This window comes from Rhinoderma darwinii, chromosome 1 (genome assembly GCF_050947455.1).
Source record: "Rhinoderma darwinii isolate aRhiDar2 chromosome 1, aRhiDar2.hap1, whole genome shotgun sequence".
Taxonomy (NCBI): Eukaryota; Metazoa; Chordata; class Amphibia; order Anura; family Rhinodermatidae; genus Rhinoderma; species Rhinoderma darwinii.
The window spans coordinates 299,502,792-299,518,105 of NC_134687.1; the positions used below are offsets into that span (position 1 = coordinate 299,502,792).

The 15,314-nt window shown below is 41.9% G+C and overlaps 1 protein-coding gene across 1 annotated transcript in view; it reads left to right on the plus strand.

Moving 5' to 3' along the window:
• Nucleotides 1-15,314, plus strand: part of PCSK4 (proprotein convertase subtilisin/kexin type 4) — a 129,094-nt gene that overhangs the window by 6,350 nt on the left and 107,430 nt on the right. The window contains exons 2-3 of the mRNA XM_075854901.1: nt 10,683-10,787; nt 14,976-15,071. Of these exons, the coding sequence (XP_075711016.1) occupies nt 10,683-10,787; nt 14,976-15,071 (201 nt within the window). The remainder of the gene's footprint in view (nt 1-10,682; nt 10,788-14,975; nt 15,072-15,314) is intronic.

Sequence of the window (15,314 nt, forward strand, 5' to 3'; positions counted from 1 at the left end):
CTCTTGTCCTTGTACTTGACACACAATATGTTGCTGCTAGAATGTGCCCTGCTCTCACCCCTTCTGAGTGTTTGCCCAAGCAGTGTCTTAGGGAGGCCTCTCAGATTTCTACTAGCCGTGCCGCATGCTGCAGTACTTCTGGAAGCGAGGCACTTGGAGTGGGACGCTGGTATAAAAATTATCCAGGTAGAGGTGGTAGCCCTGGTCCAGCAGTGGCAGCACCAAACCCCACACAATTTTTGCATTAACTCCCAGTAAGGGGGGGGGGGTATTCTGGGGGCTGAATACTGGTGTCCATCCCTTCATATATCCTAAATCTGTAGGTATACCCTGATTCACTCTCGCACAGCTTGTACATCTTCACGCCATACCTTGCCCTTACTCGGCAGGTACTCGCGGAATTGAACCCTCCCTTTAAAATGTACCAGGGACTCATCAATAGAAATACACTTCTCGGGGGTGTATGCTTGGAAAAACCGGGCACTGAAACGGTCTAATAGGGGTCTCCGTTTATACAAACGGTCAAAACTGGGGTCATCTCGGGGTGGGCACGGCTCATTAATCAGTATAATGTAAGAAGCGAAGTATTGCCTCATTTATTTATTTTTTAGGTTCCAGTTCAGTTCTGAAGTTGCTTTGAGGGGCCCATATATTAGAAACTCCTATCAAACACCCCAGTTTAGAAACTAGACCCCTCAAAGTATTCACAACAGCATTTAGAAAGTTTATGAACCCTTTAGGTGTTTCACAGAAATTTAGAGCAAAGTAGAGGTGAAATTTACATTTTTTATTTTTTTTGTCAGAAAATCCTCTTTATACCATATTTTTTTTTTTTTTTTTTATAACACAAAAGGATTTATCAGAGAAACGCAACTTAATACGTATTGCCCAGATTCTGCCGTTTTGAGAAATATCCCACATGTGGCCCTAGTGCGGTAATGGACTGAAGCACCGGACTCCGAAGCAAAGGAGCACCTAGTGGATTTTGAAGCCTCTTTTTTATTAGGCACCATGTCCGGTTTGAAGAGGTCTTGTGGTGCCAAAACATTGGGAACCCCCCAAAAGTGACCCCAATTTGGAAACTAGACCCCTTGAGGAATCCATTGTAGTTTTCTTGGGGTGCATGCGGCTTTTTGATCAGTTTTTATTCTATTTTTAAGTGGCGCGGTGACTAAAAAAAACAGCAATTCTACTATTGTCTTTTTATTCTATTTTTTATTTTTTTTACAGCGTTCACCGTGCGCTATAAATGACATTCACTTTATTCTGCGGGGCGATACAATTACGTCGATACCATATGTTTATAATTTTTTTTATGTCTTATGGCGTTTGCACAATAAAATACTTTTTGTAAAAAAATCATTCACTTTTTGTGTTACCATATTCTAAGAGCCATAACCTTTTTTTTTTTTTCCCATCAAGAAAGCCGTGCGGGGACTTATTTTTAGCGTAACGAACTGTAGTTTCGATCAGCATCATTTTTAGGTGCATGCAACTTTTTGATCTCTTTTTATAAAATTTCTTGGGAGGTGAAGTGATTTTGATTTTGGTACGGTTTATTATTATTCTTTTATGGCGTTCACCGCGCGGGATAAATATAATTATTTTGTTCACACCGTTACGGATGCGGCGATGCCAATTATGTATAGTTTGTTAGTTTATATATTTTTAATAATAATAAAGGACTGATAAGGGAAAAAGGGGGATTTTTACTTTTAAAACTTTTTTTTATTTTCATATTTTTACACTTTTTTTTTTTTTTACTTTATTACTTTGTCCCACTAGGGGACTTGAGGGCCGAAGGCCCTGATTGCAATTCTAATACACTGCACTACATGCGTAGTGCAGTGTATTAGAGCCGTCAGCTACTCACTGACTTTGTCAGGACCCACTAGACTTCCGTCGATGGCATAGCCGGACCCCATTGTTAGGTGTTCGGTTGTCATAGTCACCATCGCCGGCCGCTATTGTGTAGCAGGCCGGCGATGGTAGCTTAACCCCTAAAAAGCCACGATCGCTATTGAACGCAGCTTTTAAGGGGTTAATCAGCGGGGACACAGCGATCGGTCCCCGCTATAGGAGCTGCGGCAACCGCTGTACAAGACAGCAGCCGTTACTCCTGTGACGTACTATTCCGTCACTGAGCGCGAACGGGGTGGTCAGCGCGACGGAATAGTATGTCGCTGAGCGTTAAGGAATGAAGATATGACTTTTCAAACGAAGATATGACTCTTTTCTGCTCATTAGCAAATGGTGTGGGAACACTAAAAACTGAATACTAAAGCTACAGAGCAGACTAAGAAGATAATTAGGGTATGTTCACACGGAAGCATCCGTAACGGCTGAAATTACGGGGCTGTTTTCAGGAAAACAGCCCCGTCATTTCAGCCGTAACGGCATGTGCAGGCGCTTGTATGCCGCATCCATTACGGACGTAACTGGAGCTGGTTTTCCATGTAGTCCATGGGAAACTGCTCCATTTACGTCTGAAGAAGTGACATGACAGTTCTTTGGCGCGGGCGTCTATTTACGCGCCGTCTCTTGACAGCGACGCGTAAATATACGCCTCGTGTGAACAGACAAACGTCAGCCCATTGCTTTCAATGGGCAGATGTTTGTCAACGCTTTGAAGCTGTAATTCGGGGGTTAAAACGCCCGAATTACGTCCGTAAATAGGCCGTGTGAACATACCCTTATAGGTTATATAGAAATTATTTTTCACCAACTGCCACCAGGAATTGTTGGTTTGATAGGTGAAATGCTGGTGACAGGTTCCCTTTAAGATGTGCTTATCAAGGCATTGGTGCGGTCAAAGTGCTCACTACACCCCTTAATAAATGCCTTAGTTTCCAAAATGGGGTGACTTCTCAGGGCTTTCTTTTATTATTTCACATCAGAGCCTCTGCAATTGTGAACTAGAACTGTGTAAATCACCAAAATAGGCCTCAAATGCTTATGGTGCCCTTTCACTCCTAAACCCTGTCATATGTTTAGGCAAAAGATTAGGGCCACATGTAGGGTGATTCTAAAACCAGGAAACCAAGCATAATAATTAGAGAGCTGCCTTGTTTTGGTGGCACAACATATTGGATACTGAAATGGCATAATCGCAAAAAATGTACAACTTTTCACGCTTTGCATAAAATTCTGGAAAACTTGTGGGATCAACATGCTCACTATACCCCTAGGTGAATGCCTTGAGGGTGTAGTTTCCAAAATGAGGTCACTTCTGGTGGATTTCCACTGATTTGGTACCTCCTGGGTGTTGAAAATTCAGCCTGGCACCCAGAAACGAATCCAGCGAAACCTGTGCTCCAAAAGCTAGCCCTACCGTGTGCCCAAACAGCAGTTTATGGCATCATTTGGGGGTATCGACTTAGGGTATGTTAACACGGCAACGCCAAATACGTCTGAAATTACGGCGCTGTTTTCAGGCGAAAACCGCTCCTGAATTTCAGACATTTTTGCAAGTGCACGTGTTTTTCGCGGCGTCCATTACGGACGTAATTGGAGCTATTTTTCAATGGAGTCCAAAAAAAACCGGCTCCAATTACGTCCCAAGAAGTGACATGAACTTCTTTGAGGCGGGCGTCTTTTTACGCGCCGTCTTTTGACAGACGCGTAAAAATACACCTCGTCTGAACAGAACATCGTAAGACCCATTGAAATCAATGGGCAGATGTTTGCAGAAGTAATGGAGCAGTCTTTTCAGGCGTAGTTCGAGGCGTAAAACGCCTGAATTATGCCCGTAAATAGGCCGTGTGAACATGCCCGATCTCGAGGGAGAAATAGCTTTACAAATGTTGCAGTGGTTTTTTTTTCTCCTTTATTCCTTGTGGAAATGAAAACAAATGTTGATCTAAAAATACATATTCTATACATTTTCACTAGCCGATTCTAATAAAATCTATGAAACACCTGTGGGATCAAAATGCTCACTACACCCCTAGATGAATTCCTTGATGAGTGTAGTTTCCAAAATGTTTTTTTTTGGGGAAGTGGGGTGTTTCTTATGTTTTGACACCTCAAGACCTCTACAAACATGCCTGGAAAACATCTTAATAAAATAGAGGCCTCAAGATACACAATGTGCGTCTTTATTTCTGAGGTATGTGTTGCAGTCGAGTAGCACACTAGTGCCACATAGGGGATATTTCTAAAAACTGCAGCATTAGGATGATACCACATCCTGTGTTACAAAAATAAAACATTAAAATGATATCAGTATCGCTCTCACCCGTTTAACCCCTCAGATGCGGCGCTCAATAGCGAGCGCCGCATCGGAGTTGTTTTGGAGAGAGGGAGGGAGCTCCCTCTTATCCCACCGACACCCGGCGATAAGATCGCCAAGTGTCTGTGTCTCCGATGGCAGCCGGGGGCCTAATAAAGGCCACCAGGTCTGCCTGTAGTAAATGCCTGCAATACAGAAGTATTGCAGTGTATTATAAAAGCGATCAGATGATCGCATAGTAAAGTCCCCTATTGGGACTAGTAAAAAAGTTTCATAAAGTTAATAAGAAAAAAAAAAGGTGAAAAATAAATAAATGAAAAATCCACTTTTTCCCCTTACAAAATGCTTTATTAAAAAAACAAAATAAAGTAAAAAAGTTACAGATATTTGGTATTGCCGCGTCTGTACGGACCCCCGACTATAAAGTTATTACATTATTTAACCCGCACGGTGAACGCCGTACAAAATAAAATAAAAAAACAATGGAAAGATTGCTGCTTTCTGTGGATCCTGCCTTAAAAAAAAAAAAAAAAAAAGTGATCAATAAGTCGCATCTACTCGAAAATGGTACCAATAAAAACTTCAAGTCGTCCCGCGAAAAAAACCCCTCCTACAGCTGCATCGGCGGAACAATAAAAAAGTTATGGCTCTTCAAATATGGAGACACAAAAACAAAATCATTTTTTTTAAAATAAGAAGTGATTTCACTGTGTAAAAGTAGTAAAACATACAAAATAGATACAAATTTGGTATCGTTGCAATCGTAACAACCCGCTGAATAAAGTTATTGTGTTTATAGCACACGGTAAACGGCGTAGATTTAAGACGCAAAGAAGAGTGGCGAAATTTCTGTTTTTTACTATTCCCTCCCTCCCCCCAAAAAAAGTTAATAAAAGTTAATCAATAAATTATATGTACCCCAAAATGGTGCTATAAAAAAAAAATACAACTTGTCCCGCAAAACACAAGTCCTTATACAGCTATGTCGACGCAAAAATAAAATGTCATATCTCTTGGAATGCGACGATAGCAAAACTTAAAAAATAGCTTGGTCATTAAGGCTTAAAATAGGCTGGTCATTAAAGGGTTAAATACTTTGGAAGTGCATTTTTTTAAAAAAAATGTTTAAAAGGGTGATTTAACCCCTTCCCGCTTTGGCCACTTTTGACCTTCCTGCCTCATTTTTCAAATCTGACATGTTTCACTTTGTGTGGTAAACTTCGCAATGCTTTTACCTATCCAAGCGATTCTGATATTGTTTTCTCGTGACACATTGTACTTTATGGTAGTGGATTTTGGGGCCTCCTTTTTATTAGGATATATTTTAGGCACCGTGTCAGGTTTGAAGGGCTCTTGCAGTGCCAAAATACTGGAAATCCCCCAAAAATGACCCCATTTGGGAAACCGCAGACTTCAAGGAAATTAGGTATAGTGAGCATTTTGATCCCGCAGTTTTTTTGCAGAAATTATTGCAAGTAGGCCGTGAAAATGAAAATCCTAAAAGATTTTTCAAAGAAAATGTAAGTTTAGCTAATTTTTTTTCACTTCGACAAGGACTAAAGGAGAAAAAGCACTGCAACGCTTGTAAAGCAATTTCTCCTGAGTAAAACAATATGGTGGTCATAAACGGCTTTTTGGACATACGGCAGGGCTTAGAAGGGAAAGAGCGCGATTTGGCTTTTGGAGATCACATTTAGCAGGAATGGTTTGCGGAGGCCATGTCGCATTTGCAAAGCCCCTGAGGGGACAAAACAGTGAAAATGCCGAAAAAGTGACTCCATTTATTAAATTAGAGTTGGGCAGTGAAAATAAAAAAAATCCTTTTTCTTCAATAAGACGTAGCTTTAGCTAAATTTTTCACGTTCTCAATAAATAAAGGAAAAAAAGAACCCCAACATTATAAAACAACTTCTCTACAGTATGGCAATACCCCATATGTGGTCATAAACTGCTCTTTGGGCACACGGAAGGACTCAGAAGGGAAGGAGTGCCATTTGGCTATTGGGGTGCAGATTTTGCTAGATTGGTTTCTGGGCGCTACGTCACATTTGCAAAGCCCCTGTGGGACCAAAACGGTGGACCCCCCCCCCCCCCCAGAAGTGACCACATTTTGGAAACTACACCCCTCAAGGTATTCACCTAGGGGTGTAGTGAGCATTGTAACCCCGCAGTCGTTTTGCAGAAATTAGTGTGCACTCGATGTTGCAGAGTGAAAATGGGATTTCTTTTGCATAGATATGCCAATATGTGGTGCCCAGCTTGTGCCACCATAACAAGTCAGCTCTCTAATTATTCTGCTGTGTTTACCAGTTTTGGAATCACCCTACATTTGGCCCTAATCTTTTGCCTGGACATACGACAGGGCTCAGGAGTGAAAGAGTACCATGCGAAGTTGAGGCCTAATTTTGGCGGTTTACACAGTATTGGTTCACAATTGCAGGGCTCTGATGTGAAATAATAAAAGAAACCCCTGAGAAGTGACCTCATTTTGGAAACTGCACCCCTCAAGGCGTTTATTAAGGGGGGTAGTGAGCATTTTCACCCCACAGGTCTTTTCCATGAATGATTACGCTGTGGATGGTGCAAAGTAAAAAATTAAATTTCTCCCTCGATATGCCATTTCAGTGTCAAATATGCCAGCTTGTGCCACTGGGTACACACACCCCAAAAATTGTTAAGTGTTCTCCCGGGTCTGGCGATGCCATATATGTGGAAGTAAACAGCTATTTGGGCACGCTGTAGGTTTCAGACGGGAGGTAGTGCCTTTTGGCTTTTGGAGCGTGGGTTTTGCTTGGTAGTAGTTTTATTGGTATTTTAGTTTATAATGTGGGGATACATGTAAGCTGGGCAGAGTATATCAGGGGCATAGTCAGGTGGTTTAATAATAGGTAAAAAAAATAAAATAAAATCTATAAATATTTGTTACGCTGTGAAGCAATCCTTTGTGCACAGGCCAGTGCCTTTCTTATGCCCCTTTTGGTCCACACTCCGCACATTTGCAGTTTGGGGAATTTTGCCGTGAAAGGGTCGTCCTGGTATAATACGTGCGCCCTCGCTTCCAGCAGATATACTTGGGCCCTCCCCTTCCTGGTTCCCTAAATTTAGGGCCTTGAAAATTCGCCTCTTGAAACAGAACAAATGTTCCCCTCGGGCTGCACAATTGGATATTTTTATTTCCTGACTTATTGGAGCCGTAACTAATTTATTTTTTCATAGATGTAGTGGTACGAGGGCTGTTTTTTTTTTTTTTTTTGTGGGACAAGCTGTAGTTTATTATTGGTACCATTTTGTGGTACATGCGACTTTTTGATCACTTTTTATTCTATTTTTTTTTTTTTTGATAGACCAAAAAACAGCAATTCTGACATAGTTTATTTATTTTTTTATACAGCGTTCACCACACGTCATAAATTACATGTTAACTTTATTTTGCAGGTCAGTACGATTCTGGCACAATAAAATTACTTTTGTAAAAAGAATTTGTTTTTTTTTTTTTTTTGTTTTTTTGTCGGCATGTTCTGAGAACCATACGTTTTTTATTTTTTCGTCGACTGAGCTGTATGAGAGCTGTTTTTTTTCTGGACAAGCTGCAGTTAGTATTGGTAGCATTTTTGGATACATGCGACTTTTTGATCAATTTTTATTCCAATTTTTGTAGGGCAAAGTGACCCAAAAAACTAAATTCTGGCATAGTTTTTCCCATTTTATGTTTTATGCCAAACACCACGTGGAATAAACATCATAATAGTTTTATATTTCAGGCCGCTACAGACGCGGCGATACAAAATATGTATGGTTTATTTTTTTTTTTCAGTAATGGAAAAAGGGCAATTGTGTTTTATTTTATTACTTGAAACTTTTATTTTACTTCTAACAACTTTTTTTTTTTTTTCCACTAGGGGACTTGAAGGTCCAGCTGTCAGATTATTTTTCTAATACATTGCAATACCTATATAGTGCAATTTATTAGATCTGACAGCAAACAGATTAGGTTTCGCCTCCGGACGGAGCCTAATCGGCTTCCGTAGTGGCAAAGCAGGAGGCCATTGTTGGGCCTCCTGTTGCCATAGTAGCAGTCTGCAGTCCAGCGATTGCAGGGCAGAGCTACCGATTTGCTGCCAACCACTAAGATGCAGTGATCGCTTTCGATCGCTGCATCTAAGGTGTTAATGGTAGGAATCGGAGCTAGCTCCGGTTCCTGCCGTTACAGGTGGATGTCAGCTGTAACATATAGCGGACATCCACCGCTGATGATGCCGACTCAGCTCCTGACTCTGCGTCATCTTGCCGGCGGCTACAGAAGCCTTTTAGGCCCCGCCTGCGGCATAACCGGCAATTTCATTGCTGGGGTGCTGATGAGCTGCAAACACCTTAAATTCAGCGATTGCTTTTGACCGTTGCATTTAAGGGGTTAATGGCGAGGGATTGGAGCAAACTGCGGTCCTCGCCATTACCCCAGGGTGTCGGCTATGACGTTCGGCCGACACCCGGGGATGGTGGCACCGACTGCTTCTGAGCCGGTGTCCGCCATTTGCCGTATGGATACGGCAAAATGCGCGAAGCACTAGCTTTCCGTTACGTATCCGTACGACAAATGTCGGGAAGGGGTTAAGAGGGGTTCTAACGTATAGAAGCCTCAAAACTACTTCAGAACTGAATTTATCCCTAAACAAATGGGTTTTGGAAATTTTCTTAAATTTGAATAACTGCTGCTAAACTTGTGCGCCTCCAAACATCCTAAAACAATAAAAGATGTGTAAAATATTTAATAAAGTAGGCCTGTGGGAAATGTTAATTAGTAACACTACACAAAAGTTACTATCTGTCTTACAAGCCGAGAAAATCCTTTTTTGAGAACAGATAATTTTTCCAAATATTCTGTAAATTTTGGTGTTTTTCACAAATAAACAATGAATGTATCGACCAAAATGTACCACTATCATAAAGTGTCACGATAAAATTCTCAGAATCGCTTGGATAAGTTAAAGGCTATGTACAACTTTTGAAAACTATTTTCTTTACAGTTTGGTGCAACTTTCTAATTAATTTTTTCATTTAATTATTTTTACTCTTTCAGATACAGCTGCTTTGTATCCTGTATACACAGCAGATTTTTGTGCTGAGACTTGCATCCGTCAGGTTAGTGGGACTGACTGGTTCAGTGACACCGGGTGTATCCACCTGTTATCAATCATATCTGATTCAGGTCTCGGCGGAAGATACAGCTGCTCTGTATACAGGATACAAAGCAGTTGTATCTGAAAAAGTAAAAATAATTGTAATAGTAATTAGAAAGTTGCACCAAACACATTGTGATACAAAGTATAATAATTAAAACATTTTTTTTTCAAAGGCGTAAATAGCCTTTTTAAAGCATTCCACAAATTGAACCACACAGAGCCACATTTTTCATATCGAACGTGTCACTTTGTTTGGTAGGTGAAAGCTGGCTGTAGCGGGAAGGGTTTATGGCATCCTGCACACGGCGGAGGGTGTTATATATATATATATATATATATATATATATATATATATATATATATATATACTCTATACATATAGTATTAGATAAAGCATATTACCACTTTATTTTCTGTGGCATTCATAAAAAGCCTCTGTATTAAATTGGAGGCATATGGAGGTACGGTTAACGTGCCATATGGCTCTGTTCAAAACTGAACCATAATACAGCCATGTGCATGAGACCTAACAGTGAGTTTTATATACTTTTCTATGACTGGCCAAAACCTTATCTGTAAAATCTCATTGATGTCAGAAAGGACAAAGTATATATTAAGGGCTACGTAGCATAGAGGGCAGTTTTTTTTTTTTAGATAATAGTTATATAAACCTCCATTCCTTTACGTTATGCTGTACTTTGTTGCAGATTTTCGGTGTGGAAACCATATAAATAATCAGCAACAAATGTGTGACTTGTGGCCTTATAAGGGTATGTTCACGCAGGCTATTTTCAGCCATTTTTCGGGCCGTAAACGCCCCGAAAAATGGCTAAAGATGCGGGGGCTGAACCCCTCCAAACATCTGCCCATTGATTTCAAAGAGAAAAACGGAGTTACGTTCCCACGGGGCATTTTTTACGCGGCCGTTTTTAAAAACGGCCGAGTAAAAAAAAACGCCTCGTAAAACGAAGTGCATGTCACTTGTTGAGACGTTTTTGGAGCCATTTTTCATTGACTTAATAGAAAAACCGCTCAAACGCTGCAAAAACGCTTTTTGCTTAAAAAACGGCTGAAAATCAGAGGCTGTTTTCCCTTGAAAACAGCTCCGTTTTTTTCAGCCATTTGCGCTTCTTTTTCAGCGGGTTGTGCTTCTTCAATAAAGACCTCATAAGATCGCGATGGAAACTCTGAAGGCACTTGTAGTAGTTATGAAAGCAATGAACATGTACATATGCATTCCCTCATGTTGCGGTGTGGTTTATTTTGAACAGGTTATACATGGGAGTCATTTCTACCATTTGCAACATCGTGGAGTCCAAAAAAAATCTCATAGTCCTCACTGGGGTAGGCACATCCGACTGAAAAAAGAACCTCAGGTAAAGTGTTCCGGTGCAGTATTGTTTGGGACATGATGACCTCTTGCCCCACTCAAGTTCTTCTTAGCATTCCCTTTTTCCTGAACCAAGACATCATCCAATTTTGACTCCATCTCTGTGGTGTTGTTTGGCCTTACAATGTGGGGTTTAGCAGTCCCGTGAACAGGAATGAATATCACACTTTTTGTGAGGCCTACACCTTTTGGCAGTGCTTGTATATACACTATTCCCGTATATTCGCATGAGGTTATTTGTCATGAATTTCTGTACATACTGTTATATAACTAGTGTGTGTATATATAGTTTTACTTCGCTTTAGGTAGCTTTAGCCCCGCATGTCTAACAGGCAACATTTGTTCAGTCCATGAAGTGTTAGGGCCAGTTCACACTGAGTTTTTTTTTACACGTTTTTTTGACGTGGAAACCGTGTTGGTAAATGCGCCAAAAAACTGCCGAAAATGCCTCCCATTGATTTCAATGGGAGGCGGAGGAGGTTTTTTCCCGCGAGCGTAAAAACAGTCTCGCGGGAAAAAGGGCCATGCCCTTTCTTCGGGCGTTTACGCTTCTGACCTCCCATTGACATCAATGGGAGGCAGAAGAAGCGTATTTCGTGGCCTATTTTGCCCGTGGCGCTCAATGGCCGCGGGTGAAAAACGCCGCGAAAATCTGCGTGCAGCCAGCGGAAAATCTGCCTCAAAATTCCAAACGAGTCCATGCCTTTTTGTCTTACGAGTCCATGCCTTTTTGTCTTACGAGTCCATGCCTTTTTGTCTTACGAGTCCATGCCTTTTTGTCTTACGAGTCCATGCCTTTTTGTCTTACGAGTCCATGCCTTTTTGTCTTACGAGTCCATGCCTTTTTGTCTTACGAGTCCATGCCTTTTTGTCTTACGAGTCCATGCCTTTTTGTCTTACGAGTCCATGCCTTTTTGTCTTACGAGTCCATGCCTTTTTGTCTTACGAGTCCATGCCTTTTTGTCTTACGAGTCCATGCCTTTTTGTCTTACGAGTCCATGCCTTTTTGTCTTACGAGTCCATGCCTTTTTGTCTTACGAGTCCATGCCTTTTTGTCTTACGAGTCCATGCCTTTTTGTCTTACGAGTCCATGCCTTTTTGTCTTACGAGTCCATGCCTTTTTGTCTTACGAGTCCATGCCTTTTTGTCTTACGAGTCCATGCCTTTTTGTCTTACGAGTCCATGCCTTTTTGTCTTACGAGTCCATGCCTTTTTGTCTTACGAGTCCATGCCTTTTTGTCTTACGAGTCCATGCCTTTTTGTCTTACGAGTCCATGCCTTTTTGTCTTACGAGTCCATGCCTTTTTGTCTTACGAGTCCATGCCTTTTTGTCTTACGAGTCCATGCCTTTTTGTCTTACGAGTCCATGCCTTTTTGTCTTACGAGTCCATGCCTTTTTGTCTTACGAGTCCATGCCTTTTTGGTCTTACGAGTCCATGCCTTTTTGGTCTTACGAGTCCATGCCTTTTTGGTCTTACGAGTCCATGCCTTTTTGGTCTTACGAGTCCATGCCTTTTTGGTCTTACGAGTCCATGCCTTTTTGGTCTTACGAGTCCATGCCTTTTTGGTCTTACGAGTCCATGCCTTTTTGGTCTTACGAGTCCATGCCTTTTTGGTCTTACGAGTCCATGCCTTTTTGGTCTTACGAGTCCATGCCTTTTTGGTCTTACGAGTCCATGCCTTTTTGGTCTTACGAGTCCATGCCTTTTTGGTCTTACGAGTCCATGCCTTTTGGTCTTACGAGTCCATGCCTTTTGGTCTTACGAGTCCATGCCTTTTGGTCTTACGAGTCCATGCCTTTTGGTCTTACGAGTCCATGCCTTTTGGTCTTACGAGTCCATGCCTTTTGGTCTTACGAGTCCATGCCTTTTGGTCTTACGAGTCCATGCCTTTTGGTCTTACGAGTCCATGCCTTTTGGTCTTACGAGTCCATGCCTTTTGGTCTTACGAGTCCATGCCTTTTGGTCTTACGAGTCCATGCCTTTTGGTCTTACGAGTCCATGCCTTTTGGTCTTACGAGTCCATGCCTTTTGGTCTTACGAGTCCATGCCTTTTGGTCTTACGAGTCCATGCCTTTTGGTCTTACGAGTCCATGCCTTTTGGTCTTACGAGTCCATGCCTTTTGGTCTTACGAGTCCATGCCTTTTGGTCTTACGAGTCCATGCCTTTTGGTCTTACGAGTCCATGCCTTTTGGTCTTACGAGTCCATGCCTTTTGGTCTTACGAGTCCATGCCTTTTGGTCTTACGAGTCCATGCCTTTTGGTCTTACGAGTCCATGCCTTTTGGTCTTACGAGTCCATGCCTTTTGGTCTTACGAGTCCATGCCTTTTGGTCTTACGAGTCCATGCCTTTTGGTCTTACGAGTCCATGCCTTTTGGTCTTACGAGTCCATGCCTTTTGGTCTTACGAGTCCATGCCTTTTGGTCTTACGAGTCCATGCCTTTTGGTCTTACGAGTCCATGCCTTTTGGTCTTACGAGTCCATGCCTTTTGGTCTTACGAGTCCATGCCTTTTGGTCTTACGAGTCCATGCCTTTTGGTCTTACGAGTCCATGCCTTTTGGTCTTACGAGTCCATGCCTTTTGGTCTTACGAGTCCATGCCTTTTGGTCTTACGAGTCCATGCCTTTTGGTCTTACGAGTCCATGCCTTTTGGTCTTACGAGTCCATGCCTTTTGGTCTTACGAGTCCATGCCTTTTGGTCTTACGAGTCCATGCCTTTTGGTCTTACGAGTCCATGCCTTTTGGGTCTTACGAGTCCATGCCTTTTTGGTCTTACGAGTCCATGCCTTTTTGGTCTTACGAGTCCATGCCTTTTTGGTCTTACGAGTCCATGCCTTTTTGGTCTTACGAGTCCATGCCTTTTTGGTCTTACGAGTCCATGCCTTTTTGGTCTTACGAGTCCATGCCTTTTTGGTCTTACGAGTCCATGCCTTTTTGGTCTTACGAGTCCATGCCTTTTTGGTCTTACGAGTCCATGCCTTTTTGGTCTTACGAGTCCATGCCTTTTTGGTCTTACGAGTCCATGCCTTTTTGGTCTTACGAGTCCATGCCTTTTTGGTCTTACGAGTCCATGCCTTTTTGGTCTTACGAGTCCATGCCTTTTTGGTCTTACGAGTCCATGCCTTTTTGGTCTTACGAGTCCATGCCTTTTTGGTCTTACGAGTCCATGCCTTTTTGGTCTTACGAGTCCATGCCTTTTTGGTCTTACGAGTCCATGCCTTTTTGGTCTTACGAGTCCATGCCTTTTTGGTCTTACGAGTCCATGCCTTTTTGGTCTTACGAGTCCATGCCTTTTTGGTCTTACGAGTCCATGCCTTTTTGGTCTTACGAGTCCATGCCTTTTTGGTCTTACGAGTCCATGCCTTTTTGGTCTTACGAGTCCATGCCTTTTTGGTCTTACGAGTCCATGCCTTTTTGGTCTTACGAGTCCATGCCTTTTTGGTCTTACGAGTCCATGCCTTTTTGGTCTTACGAGTCCATGCCTTTTTGGTCTTACGAGTCCATGCCTTTTTGGTCTTACGAGTCCATGCCTTTTTGGTCTTACGAGTCCATGCCTTTTTGGTCTTACGAGTCCATGCCTTTTTGGTCTTACGAGTCCATGCCTTTTTGGTCTTACGAGTCCATGCCTTTTTGGTCTTACGAGTCCATGCCTTTTTGGTCTTACGAGTCCATGCCTTTTTGGTCTTACGAGTCCATGCCTTTTTGGTCTTACGAGTCCATGCCTTTTTGGTCTTACGAGTCCATGCCTTTTTGGTCTTACGAGTCCATGCCTTTTTGGTCTTACGAGTCCATGCCTTTTTGGTCTTACGAGTCCATGCCTTTTTGGTCTTACGAGTCCATGCCTTTTTGGTCTTACGAGTCCATGCCTTTTTGGTCTTACGAGTCCATGCCTTTTTGGTCTTACGAGTCCATGCCTTTTTTTTTTTTGGGTCTTACAAATGTGCAACTTCAAAAAAACTATTTTAATTCATTAAGAAAATTTGATTGCCTTGACAAGATCTTACCCCATGTATACATTCTCCTTTACACCGATTTTACCTTTTATTTCCAGCCTACCTAGTTTTAAAGTGTGGACCAACAAGTTTTTTGTATTTCAGCTTTATCAGGGCTTATTTGACGATCATCTCCTGGATATTTAGCTACAATTTAAGGTGTTTTCCTCTAACCAACAGGTGCATTGGTTTGAGCAGCAGACTATAAAGAAAAGATCAAAAAGACAGAACAATTTGGTGCCCACAGATCCCTTGTTCCGTAAACAGTGGTACATGGTAAGCACATCCCTTCTGTGGTAGTTATTTAAGTGTGAAATATCGTAATACGACGCATCAGGACAATTCACTTGGATTTTCTGGACTTTGTTCAGATTTTAGTTAACCCCTTCAGGGCTGAGCCTGTTTTGGCCTTGTGGACGCAGCCAATTTTTTCAAATCTGACGTCACTTTATGTGGTAATAACTTCGGAATGCTTTTACCTATCCGAGCGATTCTGAGATTTTCTCGTGACATATTGTA